At 35.9% G+C, this 16,945-nt stretch overlaps 1 protein-coding gene and 1 non-coding gene across 2 annotated transcripts in view; one reads left to right on the top strand and one right to left on the bottom strand.

Moving 5' to 3' along the window:
* Positions 1-16,368, top strand: part of MTBP (MDM2 binding protein) — an 89,521-nt gene extending 73,153 nt beyond the window's left edge. Inside the window, exons 17-22 of the mRNA XM_028090846.2 lie at positions 862-957; positions 8,655-8,921; positions 10,570-10,819; positions 11,846-11,959; positions 15,539-15,604; positions 16,176-16,368. Coding sequence (XP_027946647.1) covers positions 862-957; positions 8,655-8,921; positions 10,570-10,819; positions 11,846-11,959; positions 15,539-15,604; positions 16,176-16,214 — 832 coding nt within the window. The 3' untranslated portion in view covers positions 16,215-16,368. The remainder of the gene's footprint in view (positions 1-861; positions 958-8,654; positions 8,922-10,569; positions 10,820-11,845; positions 11,960-15,538; positions 15,605-16,175) is intronic.
* On the bottom strand, positions 1,655-1,779 carry LOC114199097 (small nucleolar RNA SNORA32). Its single transcript, XR_003607232.1, has one exon. It is a non-coding gene; the product is annotated as a small nucleolar RNA SNORA32 (small nucleolar RNA).
* Positions 16,369-16,945: the final 577 nt, after the last annotated feature.

The following is a 16,945-nucleotide window of genomic DNA, read 5'->3' as shown; positions in this document are numbered from 1 at the left end:
TAAAAGCACCATTGCATTTTTCTCCCATTCCCATCTGACCTGTTCTGAACTTCAGGAACATGATCCAGTGCATTAAAACAGTGCCTCTCAACTCAGGAAGAGAAAGGTGAGGGTTGGGGGGAGTGGACACCTCTTAGAATTAGCAGGAGAGCTTAACCTAATTACAGTGACCTTTTTCTTCCTGAGATTTTGATATACCCCTGCAGGTCTGGGTAAGGAAGGGGTTGAGCATGAATATTTTATGTAAGCTCACCATATGATCAGTTCTCACATACCTGCTGATTGGAAACCTACTTCAAAAGCATAACTGAAGTCAGCAGTCTCCATATCCTTTGATATTTAATAGGTTGCTAACTCTTAGATTAGGTGTCAAGATGCCTACATTCCCAGGCAAAGAAAAATCTGGATCCTTCATGTGTTACAGTAGGAAGTAAATACTTTTGTTACCAAAAGATTTGAATTGACTAATTATTTCCCTGCAAAAAAGAACTTAACTAAATGTGTAAACATTAGTTCACTACACCAAGAAAAAGAATCCTTCAGGAATAATGCTGCTTCTTGAATTTCCACTACAAATCATTTTTCATTCTTGATTTATCCATTTCTCAGAATAGCTTTGTGAAATAAATAACATCATAACTTCAGAAACTTGAGGCACAGAAAATGTAAGTGACACAGAACCCACTTAGGCTTAACCTTGTTTGATTTCCTTCTTATGCTTTCTGATGTTACATAATTTTTATCCCATATAAGATTCACTTACAGAGAAGGAAGTCAGATTTCATTTTTCAGATGCTTTCTTGAACTTTGTCTTTTTCACTAAATAAACTTTAAATACAAATGAAAAACTTCTTGTTTTAGGGAAAAGACTTTTATTCTGACACCGGAACTTAGTCCTCGGAAACTTCAGGGCTTACCTTTTGAAAAAGCCTCAGTGTGTCATTATCATGGGATTGAGTAAGTTTTTATTTATACTTTACTCTTCTGCATGTTGCTGGTGAAGCTTTTCTTTTGTGAGTGTGAAGAGTATCTGTAATAAAATGATGAAGATATAAAGCCAAAGAGAAAGTATATCAGAAAATCTCAGAAAACAAAGCAGTGTGTACACAAATAAGAATTTGTCTTCTATTGTAAAAAAAAAAAAAAAGTCATTTGATGGTTGATCAGTTTTGTAGCATTTAAATATTCTATTATTAATTACCAGATTTTTTTTAAAAGTTAATAAATTTTTATTTAAGGAATTTTACTTGTGATTCCTTCCGCTTCTTCCAATCACCATAGTTCCTCCAAAGTCAGAATCATAATCTTCACGATAGCCCTTTTAAAAAGAACTTGTTCAATCCACAGTTGTCACTGTCAGTCCTACATAACAGGAACATAAAGTAAGGTTCCATTTCCAGAGATGATCATGTAAACTGAAGCCAGCCTCCCTCTATTAAATCTGTTGTATTACAAGTTGCATGGTTATTAGCAGGAGTGATTTAGCAAAAGACATTTGCAAGAGTAGAGATCTAGGCATGCACTGTTCAATATACTAGCCGTGTATGGTCAGATTAGAATTTGAAATATGACTATTACCAAATCACATATGGCTTTTGTTACATTTATACTGGACAGTGCTGATCTAGCCAATGGAAATAGAACAGGGTTGATAAAATGTTCCCAATAGTCTGAATGCTAGTAAAGTAGCAGAAAGAAAGAAAACCTAGTGGGAAAATTTTTTATGGTCATGTCCACAGCAAATGAGAAACTGCATTCTCAAAGCCTTGGTAATGACCATAATTACCAGATGTTTTAATCAAAATTTTTTTCATCCCTATGTTACAAATGTGTATTTATACTACTGGTTACATTAATATTCCCTGGTCACTAATTACATTGTAATTACTCAGAAACTATTAGATGAAATGTGTTCCCATTTGTAATATGTTAATTATTTGTAAATTTTTCTAGAATTTTAATTGACCAGTTTGAATAAAATTTCAAAGAATTCTCTTGTATAAAGGGGTTAGCAGGTTCTGAGGTTATGTGCACATCTACCATTTTCACAAGGATGAGAAATTCAATGATGGTGATAAAATATTTTATGATAAATTTTCAAGACCTTGGTGATTCATTTTGTAAACTGTTTTGCCTGAAACATCCTATTTTGATTGGCTTGTGAACTTAATCTTTATTTCATGTAAACTTTAAAAATACGGATAGTCATTCACTCAACAAAGGACAATTATTTCTGCCCTTAAGAAGCATATACTATTATAGGGGAGAAAGAAAACACATAATTTTAGTAGAGTATAAATAGTGTTAAAATACAGATATCTGCCTGGTGGATGGAAGAATTAAATGCCAGGAACTATTTGAGATTGTTTCAAAGAGGAAATCTGAACTAACTTTGAAAGAATGAATAGAGTGTACCTGGCAGGAAAGGCAATGTCTGGGGGAGGAACAAAGTACAGAGTTACAGATTCTAGGAAGATAAACTACATTTCTATTGTTTTATTTTTCATTTTTTATTTTTTAATTTTTTAAAGATTTTATTTTATTTTATTTATTTGAGAGAGAGAGAGCTCGCATGAGCAGAGGGGAGGGGCAGAGGGAGAAGCAGACTCCTGCCCCTGGGCTCAATCCCAGGACCCTGGAATCATGACCTGAGCTGAAGGTTGATGCTTAACCGACTGAGCCACCCAGGTGCCCCTAGATTTTTATTTTTGAAGAAGAGTGATAAACATATTGTACTTTAATAAGACCAAGTCACGAAGTCATGAAGGTCACTAGTGACATGGGAGGGAGATTGATCTTTATCAATCAAAGGAGTAAAAAACCTTTATTTTTAAACCATGAAATTATATGCTTGGGTTTGTGCCATTGAAAGAAATCTCATGGGCTTTTGATAAATTGAGTGTAAGTATTTCAAGCAGATGTTGAAGGACTAAAATGCTATCAAGGCAGTCAAAAATAGGAAAGAGAATACAAACTAATAGCTATCTAAAGAACCTTAGACCAGCTAGATGTTGGAGATGAGAAAGGAGATGACAAGAATTTCTTTAGGGTGTCTAACTTGGGCATATTGGATAGATGGTGGTACAATTGAGAAAATATGGAAGGTATGGAAGGCCACCCAACAAGTCATCCTAGGAATGTTTAGTTTCTTTGCTGTGTTTAAATACGGTTTATTTCATTTAAAGAGTTTGTGTATAAGTTTGACACTAGAGGCAAAATATTCGGTTATTTTATTTTCAAGCATCAGAATTAAATTCCCCATTAAAGTCAGATGCAAGACTTTAAAAGATACCTGCTATCACTGCTTTTTTCTTTTTTACTCATTGTGCTGAATGTTTCTGTTTTAATCATTGCTTTGGTAGTCAGTTAAAATAAGGAAAACTAGAGAGCCTAAAAGAGTTAATAAACTCTTTAAAAGAGTATTGAAAAGGAGACCATAGAAGTATTTTTTTTTCTTTTTTGTTTTGCAGAGAAGAGACCTGAAAGATTATTAGAAGTAGTAAACTTGAAAAGTGACCAGTGATAAAATACATATAAAAAGCCTAGGCGCCTGGGTGGCTCAGTTGGTTAAGCGACTGCCTTCGGCTCAGGCCATGATCCTGGAGTCCCGGGATCGAGTCCCGCATCGGGCTCCCTGCTCAGCAGGGAGTCTGCTTCTCCCTCTGACCCACTTCCCTCTCGTGCTCTCTATCTCTCATTCTCTCTCTCTCTCAAATAAATAAATAAAATCTTTAAAAAAGAAAAGCCTAGATTACCTCTAAACCAGCCATTTCCAATTTTAAACACTCTGAGAAAAGATCTCATTCAAAATAGCAATAAAACCATAAATATTAGAAGTATTTTTGCAAGAACTGTAGAATGGAAAAAATTGCAAATAACCTAAATTAAGAGACATAAAAACGACATTGATTACTTGGCAGAAACATGTCTTGTTTCCCCAGGGGAAACAAGATTCCATATTCCAAAGGCATTAGTTCTTTTGGAAGAAATATAAATATTTAATATAATTTTTAACAACTTTGAACCTTTGGGTGAAATAATTCTATAATTTATCTGGTAAAGAAGCCTCCTTCTTTTTACTTAAAGAATGAGATTAATTTTATCATATAACCAGAAAATTTTATTATAAAGCTATTGTAATTACAGTATAGTACTGAAACAAAATAGGAAATCCAAGGAAAAAAGCAAATATACATAGGAATTTGATCTAAGAGAGGAAAAATTTCAAATCAGAGGGCAAAAGATGAAATATTCAGTAGATAGTAGTGAGAATATGATTAAATATGCAAATAAAAATAAATTAATTTAAAATGATTCTTAGTTCACACCAAATATCAAAATAAATCGCAGATATATTCAGAATTAAAAGTGAAAAACTGTGAAAGGAAAGGACTAGCATAAAATTTAGGGGAAAATCTGTTCTAAGTGTAGGGAAGACTTTTTTATTCATTCTACCTGAGGAAGAAACCAAAAAAGAAAAGAATGATAGATTTGTCCTAGTTTTAAAACAGCAATGTCAATAATCAACAGAAGCAAAAGAAATCCCTAAACTAAGGATTAAGCTGAGGAAAATATTTTTTAACATAAATTTTAAGGTGTTTTCTTTTATAATTAAAGAATGCTGGGGCGCCTGGGTCGCTCAGCGTGTTAAGCATCTGACTCTTGATTTCGGCTCTGGTCATGGTCTCAGACTCATGAGATTGAGCCCAGCGTCAGCTCCACAGTCAGCACCGGAGTCCGCTTGAGATCGCTCTCTGCTCCTTCCCCTGCTCACATGCCCTCCTTGCTTCCTCTCTCTCAAACAAATAAGTAAATAAAATAAATCTTAAAAAAAAAGATTGCTTACAAATCAGTAAGAAAAAAAATATGGAAAAGCTGGCAAAATCTGGAACCATTTGCTTACCAAAGAGGAAATACAAATGACTGATACACATCACAAGTTGATTTTATCAACTTTTTAAAATTTGCTTTTTATTTTGCATTCTTTTTTTTTAAATAATCAGCAGATATTGAGTCTGTTTTTTTTAATTTTTTTAAGATTTTATTTATTTATTTGAGAGAGAGAATGAGAGATTAAGAGCGCGAGAGGGAAGAGGGTCAGAGGGAGAAGCAGACTCCCCGCTGAGCAGGGAGCCTGATGTGGGACTCGATCCCGGGACTCCAGGATTATGACCTGAGCTGAAGGCAGTCGCTTAACCAACTGAGCCACCCAGGTGCCCTATTTTGCATTCTTAATGTAAATTGAAACAACAGTGAGGATACTTTTCACTTATGAAGTCATGTTAGTGGTGAAGGAACATGAATGAGTAAGCCAGCTCATAGAAATATAAGTTGCTACAACCTGCCTGGAGGGCTATTCATTAATTTACCAAAACCCACGCAAATGTTTATAACATCAGATTGATTAATTTATCTTGATAAAAAAAAAAGTGGTATACACTGAAAGCTATTATGTAAGGGTGTTTTCCATAATGTTATTTAAAATAAGAAACATTGTAAATGTCTAGCTGTAGGGGCTTGGTTAAATACATTATAGTACATCCATAAATTTCTGTACAGTCACCAAAATGGCTAAAATTGAAGACTGATAAATAGTGACAAGTACATGGAACAGTTAGAACTGAGTACCTTGCTTGTGGAAGTATGAAATGATATCTCTACTCCAGAAAAGGATCTGGAAGGTTCTTATAAAACTAACCATACTCAGATCCTATGGTTCAGCAGTTCCAATACTAGGCATTTTCCTAAGAGAAATGAAAACACAACTCCACAGGAAGATTTGAACAAGATCATACGGAGCAGTTTTATCCATAATAGCCCCAAACTGCAAACAGCCTAGGGGTACGTCAACAGAGTAGATAAATAAACTCGTATGTGTATCCAAAGCAATACTCCTCAGCAATAACAAGGAATTACATACAATAATATTACACTTCTGTCCGTGTGTGGAAAAACAGTTGAAGTAAGAATTGGAAGACTTTAAAATGAGCAATAGCAACTACCTACCCCTATAAACAAATAAATCTTTCAGTGATTCCGTTTTCTTTACTCTAAATTTATGCTCCTTGACCTGGGGGCATTGAGATCAAACTAAGAAGGTTGTAGGAGGTGAGCACAGTGAATCCAGGAACATGCTTTTTTCAGGAAGATTTGGGCATATCGGGCATATCTATGTTCAACAGAGATAATCTACTTGGAACAAAATTCTAGTAGGATGTCAAAGTAATTATGAAGCTGACAGGAGAGTTCTCTCTTCCTCATGTTGCTATAAGTCTTTGGAATCCTTGAGCTCTTCCAATACCCAGACATAAAGAATATTTGGAAAAAATATATATAGACTGCTCAAGTACAAATCAGTATTTTCTTAAGACAAAATGAAATATCTCCACTGTTGGCTTGTTTTGTTTTTTCACGTATTTTATCCTGGAGTGTTAGGTACCATTGATTGTAAGATGCAGTGTTTTTTTTAGCAACAAATTAAACTCTGCTGTCAAACTGTGATGGGTGACCACACCAGCCTTCTGTTGGTTTCACATTTGTTTCATCTATTCCAAGAGATTTGGCAGGTGGAGAACCTGCCTTCATTGACATTAGTGTGTGCTAGGAAGTATCTTGCCTATTATGTAGTTTACCAAACAAAAATAGCTTCATCTTCTTGAAGATATTTTTCTTTCTTTGGATGCATAAAGCATTTGGTTATTGTTTTGCAAGAAAATATGGAAGTATGGTCATTCATCCAACTATGGATATTGACTTCACTGATATCAAATACGTACCCTGCCTCTCTGTTTCTGTTCCTTTATTATTTACAAAGTACTTTTTGTTTCAGTGCCAGATCATAGTATAATCATTTGAAGACATTTTAAATGGCAAAGTCAACAGGCACAGTACACATAATTCAGTTGAAGGAATGACGTTACAAACAGCTGTGATCAAGAGATACTAAAACTGGAAGGAAAATATCTGCATGTTAGATTCAAAATCTCAGAGTAGAAAAATCTATTCATTTGGAATCAGACTGTATCTTTTTTTCTCAAAAAATTTTCTGTAGGCTTATCAGGCATTACATTGCCTCTTGCCTAGAACCTTAACATTCATGGTACTTGATTTTGTTTTGGATTCTGTCAGTTGCCCAGGAGAGAAATAGGACTCATCAGTAATCCTTAGAGTTACTGCTGGTTTTTAATGAACTGTGTTTTATTAAATAACAGACTAGAGCAAGAATGTTACAGAACTGGGAGATCTAGGTTCTAGTTACTGTTTTTTCACTACTTAACATTCTGACTTAGGAGCTCTGTGTTCTCCCCTGTTAAATTGAACTGCTGGGTTAGATCGGAGATTTTTCACTCCTAGCTATGCTTTAGAATCACCTAGACAGCTTTTTAAATAATGTGCATGCTATAAGATTTGCTGTGGTAGAAAATAAACCTGCTAATAATAATAATAACAATAACAACAGCAGCATGCATTTATAAACTGCTTTGCTTGCATGTTCTAGGCACCGCTTCTGAGTGCCTACGTGTACCCAAGGAACACGTAAGGAATCCTCACAGTAGCTCTTGGAAATGACTGCTACGAATCTCATTTTGCAGAGGAGGCCAGCAGAAGCATAGATAAAGTTAAGTAATTTGGACAAGTTCAAACAGCTCCTCAGTGGTGGAGCCAGATTTAAGTCCAGGGATTCCAGCTCTTAGAAATCAAATATGAAAATGTCACAAGGGAAAGACAAGTCCCTAAAACTTCCACCAGGCACTCAGATATTAGGGTAATGATACGCTCCTTGGGAGTTGAACTAAAAGCTTTTGGACCCAAAGTGCTGATTTTAAGGAGCATTTTAGATTTTTACAAGCCAAGAGGACAGCTAACAGAGAAAGGGTTTAATTTTGATAGTCCTCCCATCACATTTGCAAAGCTGTTTCTGTTTCCCTGATGCAGCTATAGCCGAGGAGAAGGTGAAGAGTTGTCCAAGGTCACATATCTCATAGGTGATTTTCCTGAGATGCTTCTTTGTTGTACTTAACAACATGGGATTTCTTTAAGTCCAGAAGCATTCACTGAGCTAACATCTTGATTCCATGGGTCAGATTTAGGTAGAAACCAGATACACAGGGACAGCCGAAGTGTTTGAAGAAAAATCCGTCAATCAGCAGTAAGGGGGGAAGGGAGTTTCACAGAAAAATTCAAAATGTTCTGATCTGTGTTTGGTGAGCCAGTTAGAATATACCTTCATACCCTTTTCATCCTTTTGTTGAAAATAAACTTGCCCTTTCTAACAGAAGTCAGCATTTCACATTGTTACATATCAGCCATACTGAGGAATCAGAGGTTGGTAGGGATTTAAGAGTATTAAAACAACGCTATTATTTTGAAAATAAGCCAGAAGATTAACTTAATCTGTTGCCCAGAAATAGTCAAAGAAGAATCAGATTGTACTTCCTTTTGCCATGTCTAGCAGGCTAGAAAAAAACTGAACTTGTGAGGGAAGTCGGCCATTCACTCAACCCTCCAACAATTATTAGGAAGTTAAGTAAGAGGTTTTCAAGTAAGTGTTTTGCTGTTTCCTCATTGGCAGGGAAATGCTGTTTCCTCACTGGCAGGGAAAAGCCTGTTGCTGTCGTGGAGCCTGTGATTTTGATAGTCTTTCTCTTGTTTAGATATTGCTTGGATGACCGAAAAGCATTAGAAAGAGATGGGGGATTTTCTGAACTTCAGTCTCGTCTTATCCGTTACGAAACCCAAACAACCTGCACCAGAGAAAGTTTTCCGGGACCCACTGTGTTGAGCCCTCTTCCATCACCTGCTGTCTTGTCGGAGCCTGGAAGTGTCCCTGATGGAGAAGCCTTACAAAGCGAGCTCCGAACTGAAGTATCTCGATTGAAAAGGAGATCAAAAGATCTGAATTGCCTTTATCCGCAAAAAAGGTGATCTGTTAAGTGCATAAAAATAGTCTCTTGACAGAAAGCGTGTTAGTCCCTATTCTTTTTTTTTCAAATTAGTCTTTCCTATTTTTAAGTAGCTTTCTGCATAGATCATAGACTAATTCCTTTGTATCAGGAATTTTGTTTTTATTGTGAGCAGTTATGATTATGCTTATAAGTTATAAAAAGAAATGACTTAGGAGGTGTCTGGGTGGCTCAGCCGTTGAACGTCTGCCTTCGGCTCAGGTCATGATCCCGGGGTCCTGGGATCGAGCCCCGCGTCGGGCTCCCTGCTCGGCGGGAAGTCTGCTTCTCCCTCTCCCACTCCCCCTGCTTGTGTTCCCTCTCTCGCTGTGTCTCTGTCAAATAAATAAAATCTTTTAAAAAATAAAAAGAAAAAAGAAATGACTTAGAAGAAACACAATTTCTTGCTTTCTGTGCTAATATACAGTCCATTAGCATGATGGATTGTCAAGTTGTTAAGCCATGGAACACTAGCGATCTGATCCAATAGATTAAGTAGAGGAGCTGCTTTATCGAAGAGGGTGTTTCTTGCTATAGCTCTTCCTGCCTTCTCGCACTGCTTTCTGCCTGCCCTGGCCCCTTAAACACTGTATCTGTAACCTATAACTTTAAAAACTACCTAATATTATATGGAACTTTTCCAGATCCTTTTTTTGCTAGCTGAGTAAAACGTCCATATACTGGAACAAAAGTTTTCATAAATACTCTCATTTCCATTGAATTTATATGTCTTTAGGATCTTTGTCAAATTTAGGTCTTTAGCATCTAAAGCATCTTAAATTCTTATTGTTATGTAAATCTTTCAAAAAGTATAAAATATTACAGTGAGACTTTTAAATCTTTTTTTTGAGCAGTTAAAAATATTAGAATACTATTTACCTGGTATGGAATAACTAAATTATTTTTATGGGGACTTTATAAATTCATGGTACCTTTTTAAATGTGATAAAGCTAAAAAGCAAATCCGTTAACATTTCTGATACTGTATTTTGTAACAATGTTTCTTATTTGTGACTTGCGACTAATAAAAAGACATGTGTTCCAGAAAAGAAAGTACAGTGTGGCCTGTGGGTTAGCAGAATTGAAGGATATGAGACCCTATCTTGTAAAGGGAAATTTAAACATTTTCGAAAGATTGGACCTTGAGCCCATTTTGTACTTTTATTTGTATTTAGCACGTATTTATTTTGCCCAGGTATTTGCATGCGTACAATAAGTATAGGTTGCGATGTCTTTATCAAAATTATCTTCATAAAAAAGTATAAGTACTTAAAAGATGATTATGAAATTTACACATTTCACCACCTAGAGTGCCAGAGCTGATTTATGTGAGAAATTACAAATTGATGGGGAGGGCGACAGTGATAACTGCTTGTTGCTTTTCCTAATTAGCTGAAATTCTAGTTATTCCTTGCTTTGTATGTTTTAGTCACTCATTTGAAGACCTAAGAGAGCAACTTTATAGTATGATGTCACATCACTTATTTAAAGCAGTAGTAGCAAGAAATTTTGTTTGCTTTTCATGGGTTTATGTTTCAGTGGATATGGTTGTCACATTTGGGACAGAAAAATGGACCTCGTTGTTGATTCACTTAATCTGTGTTTTTGATGTATTTCTCCACAATAGACTTGTGAAGTCTGAAAGTTCAGATTCTCTTCTTTCTCAAACAAGTGGCAATACTAATCATCATCATCATGCAGTGACATCCAGAAAACCCCGAGCAGAGCGATCATTATCTGTGACTTGTCCCTCAGTTCCAGTTCTAAGCTATGAAACTCCAAAAGTCACTACAAAGGCCAGTTCAGGTCAAAAAAATGTGCATGGATCAAAAACATCACGGCAAATTAAGGAATCAAGATCACAGAAACACACACGGGTAAAGATTTATTTCCTGTCTCTTAGTTCTACATGAGAAGAAATTCCTTTATTTGGTTCATTTAAAATGTATGTCTAAAATTTTATGAGTGAAATGAAATGGTATCTATAATGTACTTTAAAACAATCCAATGTAAGGGGCGCCTGGGTGGCCCAGTTGGTTAAGCGACTGCCTTCGGCTCAGGTCATGATCCTGGAGTCCTGGGATAGAGTCCCACATTGGGCTCCGTGCTTAGCGGGGAGTCTGCTTCTCCCTCTGACCCTCCCCCCTCTTGTGCTCTCTTTCTCTCTCTCATTCTCTCAAATAAATAAAATCCTAAAAAATAAAAAAATTAAAAATTAAAAAAAAAATCCAATGTAAGAAGGATAATGGGTAAGTGAGCAGAGGTATAAATGAAACAAAATTAGCCACAAATTGATCCTCATCGAAACTGGTTGATCTATCAAGATAAGGATTTGTTATAAAATGTTCTCTCTACTTTTCAGTGTTTGAAATTTTCCATAATAAAAAATACACCCCCTTGTCTATCCCTAATGTGTATAGCTTTTACACCCAGATTTTGATTCAGAACTCATTTGAATTCCTCTTAAAGATATTCCAGTCATGGGGCGCCTGGTGGCTCAGTCGTTAGGCGTCTGCCTTCGGCTTAGGTCATGATCCCAGGGTCCTGGGATCAAGCTCCGCATCGGGCTCCCTGCTCAGTGGGAAGCCTGCTTCTCTCTCTCCCACTCCCCCTGCTTGTGTTCCCTCTCTCACTGTGTCTCTCTCTCTGTCAGATAAATAAATAAAATCTTAAAAAAAAAAAAAAGATATTCCAGTCGTTTCTTCCTAACAAATTATCTGATGACATGTATGGCCATGTAAATGTTCCAGATCTCTTTTTTCCAGTTGTTTTATCTTAATGAACTTATCTGTCTTTCACATAGTTCCATGATTGTGCAATTTACAGAACTGAATTCTAAAAATTAAATAATATGTTTGTACCTTTTCCAAGAAATATTAGTCATATGTTATGTTCTATTCAAGATACTGAAAGAAGTAGTTACGGAAACCCTGAAGAAACACAGCATTACTGAAGCCCATGGGTGTTTCACTGCATGCAGCCAACGTCTCTTTGAGATCTCCAAGTTCTATCTGAAGGTACGGTGTCTTCTCTACTAACAGCAAAATTGAAGTCATTCTGATGTTCCTCTTTGACATAAAGTAATATTTAGTGAGTATTTTTTACAGTGATAGCTTATAACTTGTTGCCAGATATTTTTGAAGGGAGATAGAAAAATTGGAGCAAAAATATTTTATATCTGACTTGTTTGATTTTTGTCTTCATATGTAGAAAACTACATTTTAACTGGTATCCTCAGTATTTCCCTGACAAGTCTTTGACTTAAGTTGATAATAAGCTTCAAAACATGTTTATTTTATTTTTTTAAAGCTTTTTTAAATGTATTCATTTAGAGAGAGAGACAGACAGAGCACAAGCAGGGGGTAGAGGCAGAGTTCTCCCTCTGAGCAGACTCCCCGCTGAGCCAGGAACCTGACATGGGACTCCATCCCAGGACCTGGAGATCATGACCTGAGCCGAAGGCAAATGTCCAACCATCTGAGCCACCCAGGCACCCCTCAAAGCATGTTTAGTTAGTAATTTTAGTATATAGTAAAAAGGCAACTGGAATAGGTATCAGAATACCCCATTTCTAATTTTGGTTCCATTATCGGCTAGTTATGACACACTGGACAGATCAGCCATTCAGATGATGCATCTATAAAACTTAGATGGTGTTAGAGTATCTCCAGTGAAGCGTTTTTGACTCAATCACAGTCTTGTGTGGGCTCCTGGTTAAAACTACAGATTGATCACATGCATTCAATTCACCTTCTTTTTAAAATCTCTCAAGAAAGATGGTATTAAAGTACAAAAACAAAGAAAAGAAGAGAGAAAAAAAATGTTTAGTCTCTTGTTGAACAAGACAAAGCCCACAGAAGTGTGGTATCACAGAGTTAAAGAAGTTCAAACCTAAATGCCTACCCAGTGGAGTGCCAGTGAGAATCAAATCACATCAAGGGACAGTCTCCGAGGTGCTTAGGATTTGAAGATACCGGGTATCATAGAAAGCAGGGGTGTGTGTCAGGTGGAAGATAGGGGAATTGAATAAAGATCTACAAAGTGAACTAGGGAGCCCTCAACGTCCCCTACAAGGCCTTCTCCCACAGGGGTGACTATGAGGTATACTGAACGTACTTCTCTTCCCCCACCTCCGTGACAGTGCAGGAAATAGTCTCTGGAGAATAAACAATTAAAGGCCACAAGGGAAAAACCAACTGGCCTCCTAATAACTCTGCCTTGTAAAGCCACCAGACAGAGCTTCCACTAAGATTTATATCTCATTTTTACATATGATTGGACTGCCAAGGATTAGCATACTTTTGCGACTTTTCCAAAAAAGAGATGCCAAAACATAAAGGAATGAAGGGAACTCTTAAGTGGCAGAAAGCTATAGAAGACTTCATAAAAACTATAATTCTCTGAGAAAGAAGATAATTGCATCCATAAAGCTGGAACGGGATGCTGTTTCCAGAAACTGTAGAGAACATGAAAGCTCCTCGAAATTAAAAATATGATAAAATCAATCCAATAGAGAGGCTGAATAGTTGAGATTAAGAAAGTTACCAGAAATTAGATGACAAAAACATGAAACATAGGATCAGAAAATGGGAGGACTAAATCCAGAAGATCCAATATGCTAATAATAGAAGTTTTAAAAATAGAGAATAAAGGAGAGCAAACTATCAAAAATCTAACAGAGTTTTTTAGAACTGAAGAATACACTTGTGCACACACCCTCCCCAAGCACACAGCTTGTGCATCCCAGTGAATGACAGTTCTACAACAAGCTACCTCATTGTGGAATTCCATACCTCCTGGAATAGAGAACACTTCTTAAAAGCTTCCCAGAAAGAAAGGTTGCATATAAAGAACTGAGAATCAGAATGGCATTGGACTTCTCCACATTAAGTAATGTTGTATGCTAGAAGACAGTAGAAAAGTACCTTCCAATCTGAGGGAAACGGATTTACCTAGTATGTTATACCTGGTCACAAATTCAATCAGGTGTGAGGAGTCGGTAGAGATATTTTAGATGGTGAAGGTCTAAAAAAAACCTGTCATTTGTATACCTTTTGGAAGCAACTGCAAGAGGATGAAGTTCAGCAGAACAGGGACTGAGTCAAGAAATAAGAACTAACCCAGGGAGCAGTTAGACTAACTCAGAGCAGGCTGTGGGAGAAAGATCACCAGGGGAAAAAATAAGAATAATAATGAAAATCAGATTTTTTGTAAAACTGAACCAAGAGGTTACCCAGTGTATTTGAGTATTTGAAACAACTTTGCTATTTGTACATTTAATCAATCGATTGCAGCATTTGGCAGGGGGACTCAGAATTACATACATGGCAAACTAAACAAATATAATTTAACTACAGGTTAAACAAAATGTGAGAAGATAATTATAATAACATTGCTTAGCTCAGGACTGAACTGTATGTACATAGGTATAATAATGCAGACACTGACTATTTACTGATCAAAACTAGTGCAACAGGGCGCCTGGGTGGCTCAGTTGGTTGGGCAACTGCCTTCGGCTCAGGTCATGATCCTGGAGTCCCGGGATCGAGTCCCGCATCGGGATTCCCTGCTCAGCAGGAAGTCTGCTTCTCCCTCTGACCCTCCCCCCTCTCTTGCTATCTCTATCTCATCCTCTCTCTCAAATAAATAAATAAAGTCTTTAAAAAAAAAAAAACTGGTGCAACAGTTACTGAGAAGAGGGAGGTGGCCGGATTTCAGAGACCCGAATCCACTACCTTTGTAACTGGTTGTTACGTTGTCTAAATCATTGCCTAAATTTGTCTAAATCATTTGTCTAAAATTGCCAAATCAAAAAGTAGCAGCATAAGGGTATTATTTAGAAACATGAAGATATAAATAAGGGAACCAGCTGAAAAAACTGAAAGTGGTTTTCTCTCCTCTGGGAAGTATAACTCAGAGGGACAGCAGAGGACTGCTTTTTTTAAATACAATTAGATTTTTTTTTAATTTACTTTGTAATCTAATTTGATATAATCATATTTTTTAAAAGTCAGAGATTTCAGTTTCCTTTCCTATGTGATTCCCTCTTTGTTATGGAGTAAAATAACCAAAAAGAAGAGAGAGAAAAGATATTTTATCTGAAAAATAAATATAAATGCTGTATATTCATTTCTTGCGTACCAAAGCATTCATGGATACTCATAATCAAGGATGGGACTTAGATTTGGTTAGTGCTGCTGGGAATATGAGGTTAAAATCACAGAAGTTTTGGGGCACCTGGGTGGCTCAGTTGGTTAAGCTCTGTCTTCGGCCCAGAACATGATCCTGGGGTCCTGGGCTCTGCTTCTTCCTCTCCCTCTGCCACCCCCCTGCTTGTGCTCTCTCTTTCAAATAAATAAAATCTTAAAAAAAAAAAAGGAATGACAGAAATTTATGTACGTGTTTTGTTGTTAGAGTATCTTGATATTTAGGGATAAAGCTAAATTATAATACTTTGATTTTTTTTTTTGTAGTATTTCCTGTTTCACATTGATACTTGTAGAATGATATAGGATAATGTCAGGTTTATTTAATAATGACTTGTTCTCTGTAATTTAAGGTACATCTTGTGAAACGCTTTATTTTGTTATTTTTAGGATCTTAAAACTTCAAGGGGTCTATTTGAAGAAATGAAGAAAGCAGCAAACAACAATGCTGTACAGGTAGATAACTTACTCCTAAGAAACTACATTCAATTAACTTGCTATTTTATTTCGGGGTAGCTACAATGCTGTCATTTTTGCTGTGCAAGAACTCTCTTTAAAATACTTAATAATAGACTAATGCAAACAGAGCATTTAGGAGTACTTAATAGGCTGCTGTTAACAAAAGGGTTTCTAAAGAAGATGTTAAGAAAGAAAAACTTCTTTTAAATAATCCAGAGAGCTGGAAAAATTAATCCATTTTGAATAGTTGTTTTCAAAGTTTGTTTTAATTTCTTTCTAGTGACCCTTTGAAAACAATTGGGGAAAAAGGTGAGAGAACAGAGCAGAATCTTTACTGTGTTCAGTGAGGACAGTTACTGTACTCTGCAGTAGAAATCCAGCTTCAGTTTTATTTTCTTCAGTTAGAAAATAAAATGTGTTTTGAAGATAAAATGTGTTTTAAGATTTTGACATATAACTTTCTATTTTAAATTTTCTACCATACTGTTTTAAAGTTTTAAGTGTATCTTTTTCTGTCCCTTGTGTTTTCAGTAGAAATAAACCATAATCATATTTTTTCTCCTTCTAGGTGATTGAATGGGTATTAGAAAAGACAAGCAAGAAATAACACAGAATCTTTCTCTTTGGACAATTATAAATTGGGCAGAGCTATTATTTGCTACTTCCTTAGTTTGAAAATTATAAACAAATTTCAAACTTTATTCAAAGAATGGATATTACATCTCTAAGGAATTTCATAAATATCCAATATTTATATAGTCTTGAGGATGCTCAGTTAATGTGTTCTTTAACTGTATACTTATTTTATAGTTTCACTATATTTTAATTTTTAAGGTTAATAATTTTATATACGTTTTTGAATTTTTACTCTTTGTTATTTAATAATTTCCAATAAATTGAAAATGTTATTTCTTTTCTTCTTGGTAAATGTCTTTGTTGGCAGGCCTGCTTAAATTACTGAATTTCCAGTAAGGTATTGCCAGTGGCTTTTCTCACATGACCCAACAGCATGTTTAATTGGACGATTCCTGGTTTAGAAAATATTGGTAAAAAAATTCATACAGGTAGCTGTCTTCCCTTACCCCTGCCCCAGAGCCACTGCTGTTGGAGCTATCAGTGTTTATTTGGGATTAAAAACGAAGAAAGGGCAGAAATTGTGAAAATAAGATAGAGTAAAAATGACTAAGTAGAGACTGCCCACCTTTCCCATGGTATAAAATCTGGGAAATGCAGAAAATACGAAACAGAGTAAAAAAAAATTCCAATATTGCCTCACTATATGTAACCACTGTTAATATATTTTTTAAAGATTTTATTTATTCATTAGAGAGAGAGAGA

The sequence above is a fragment of the Eumetopias jubatus genome, unplaced genomic scaffold (genome assembly GCF_037043125.1).
Source record: "Eumetopias jubatus isolate StellerSeaLion01/CBP00866 unplaced genomic scaffold, mEumJub1_p1.0 scaffold_4, whole genome shotgun sequence".
Classification (NCBI taxonomy): domain Eukaryota; kingdom Metazoa; phylum Chordata; class Mammalia; order Carnivora; family Otariidae; genus Eumetopias; species Eumetopias jubatus.
The sequence above is the reverse complement of the archived record's forward strand: the minus strand, read 5'-3'. Positions and strand labels throughout refer to the sequence as shown.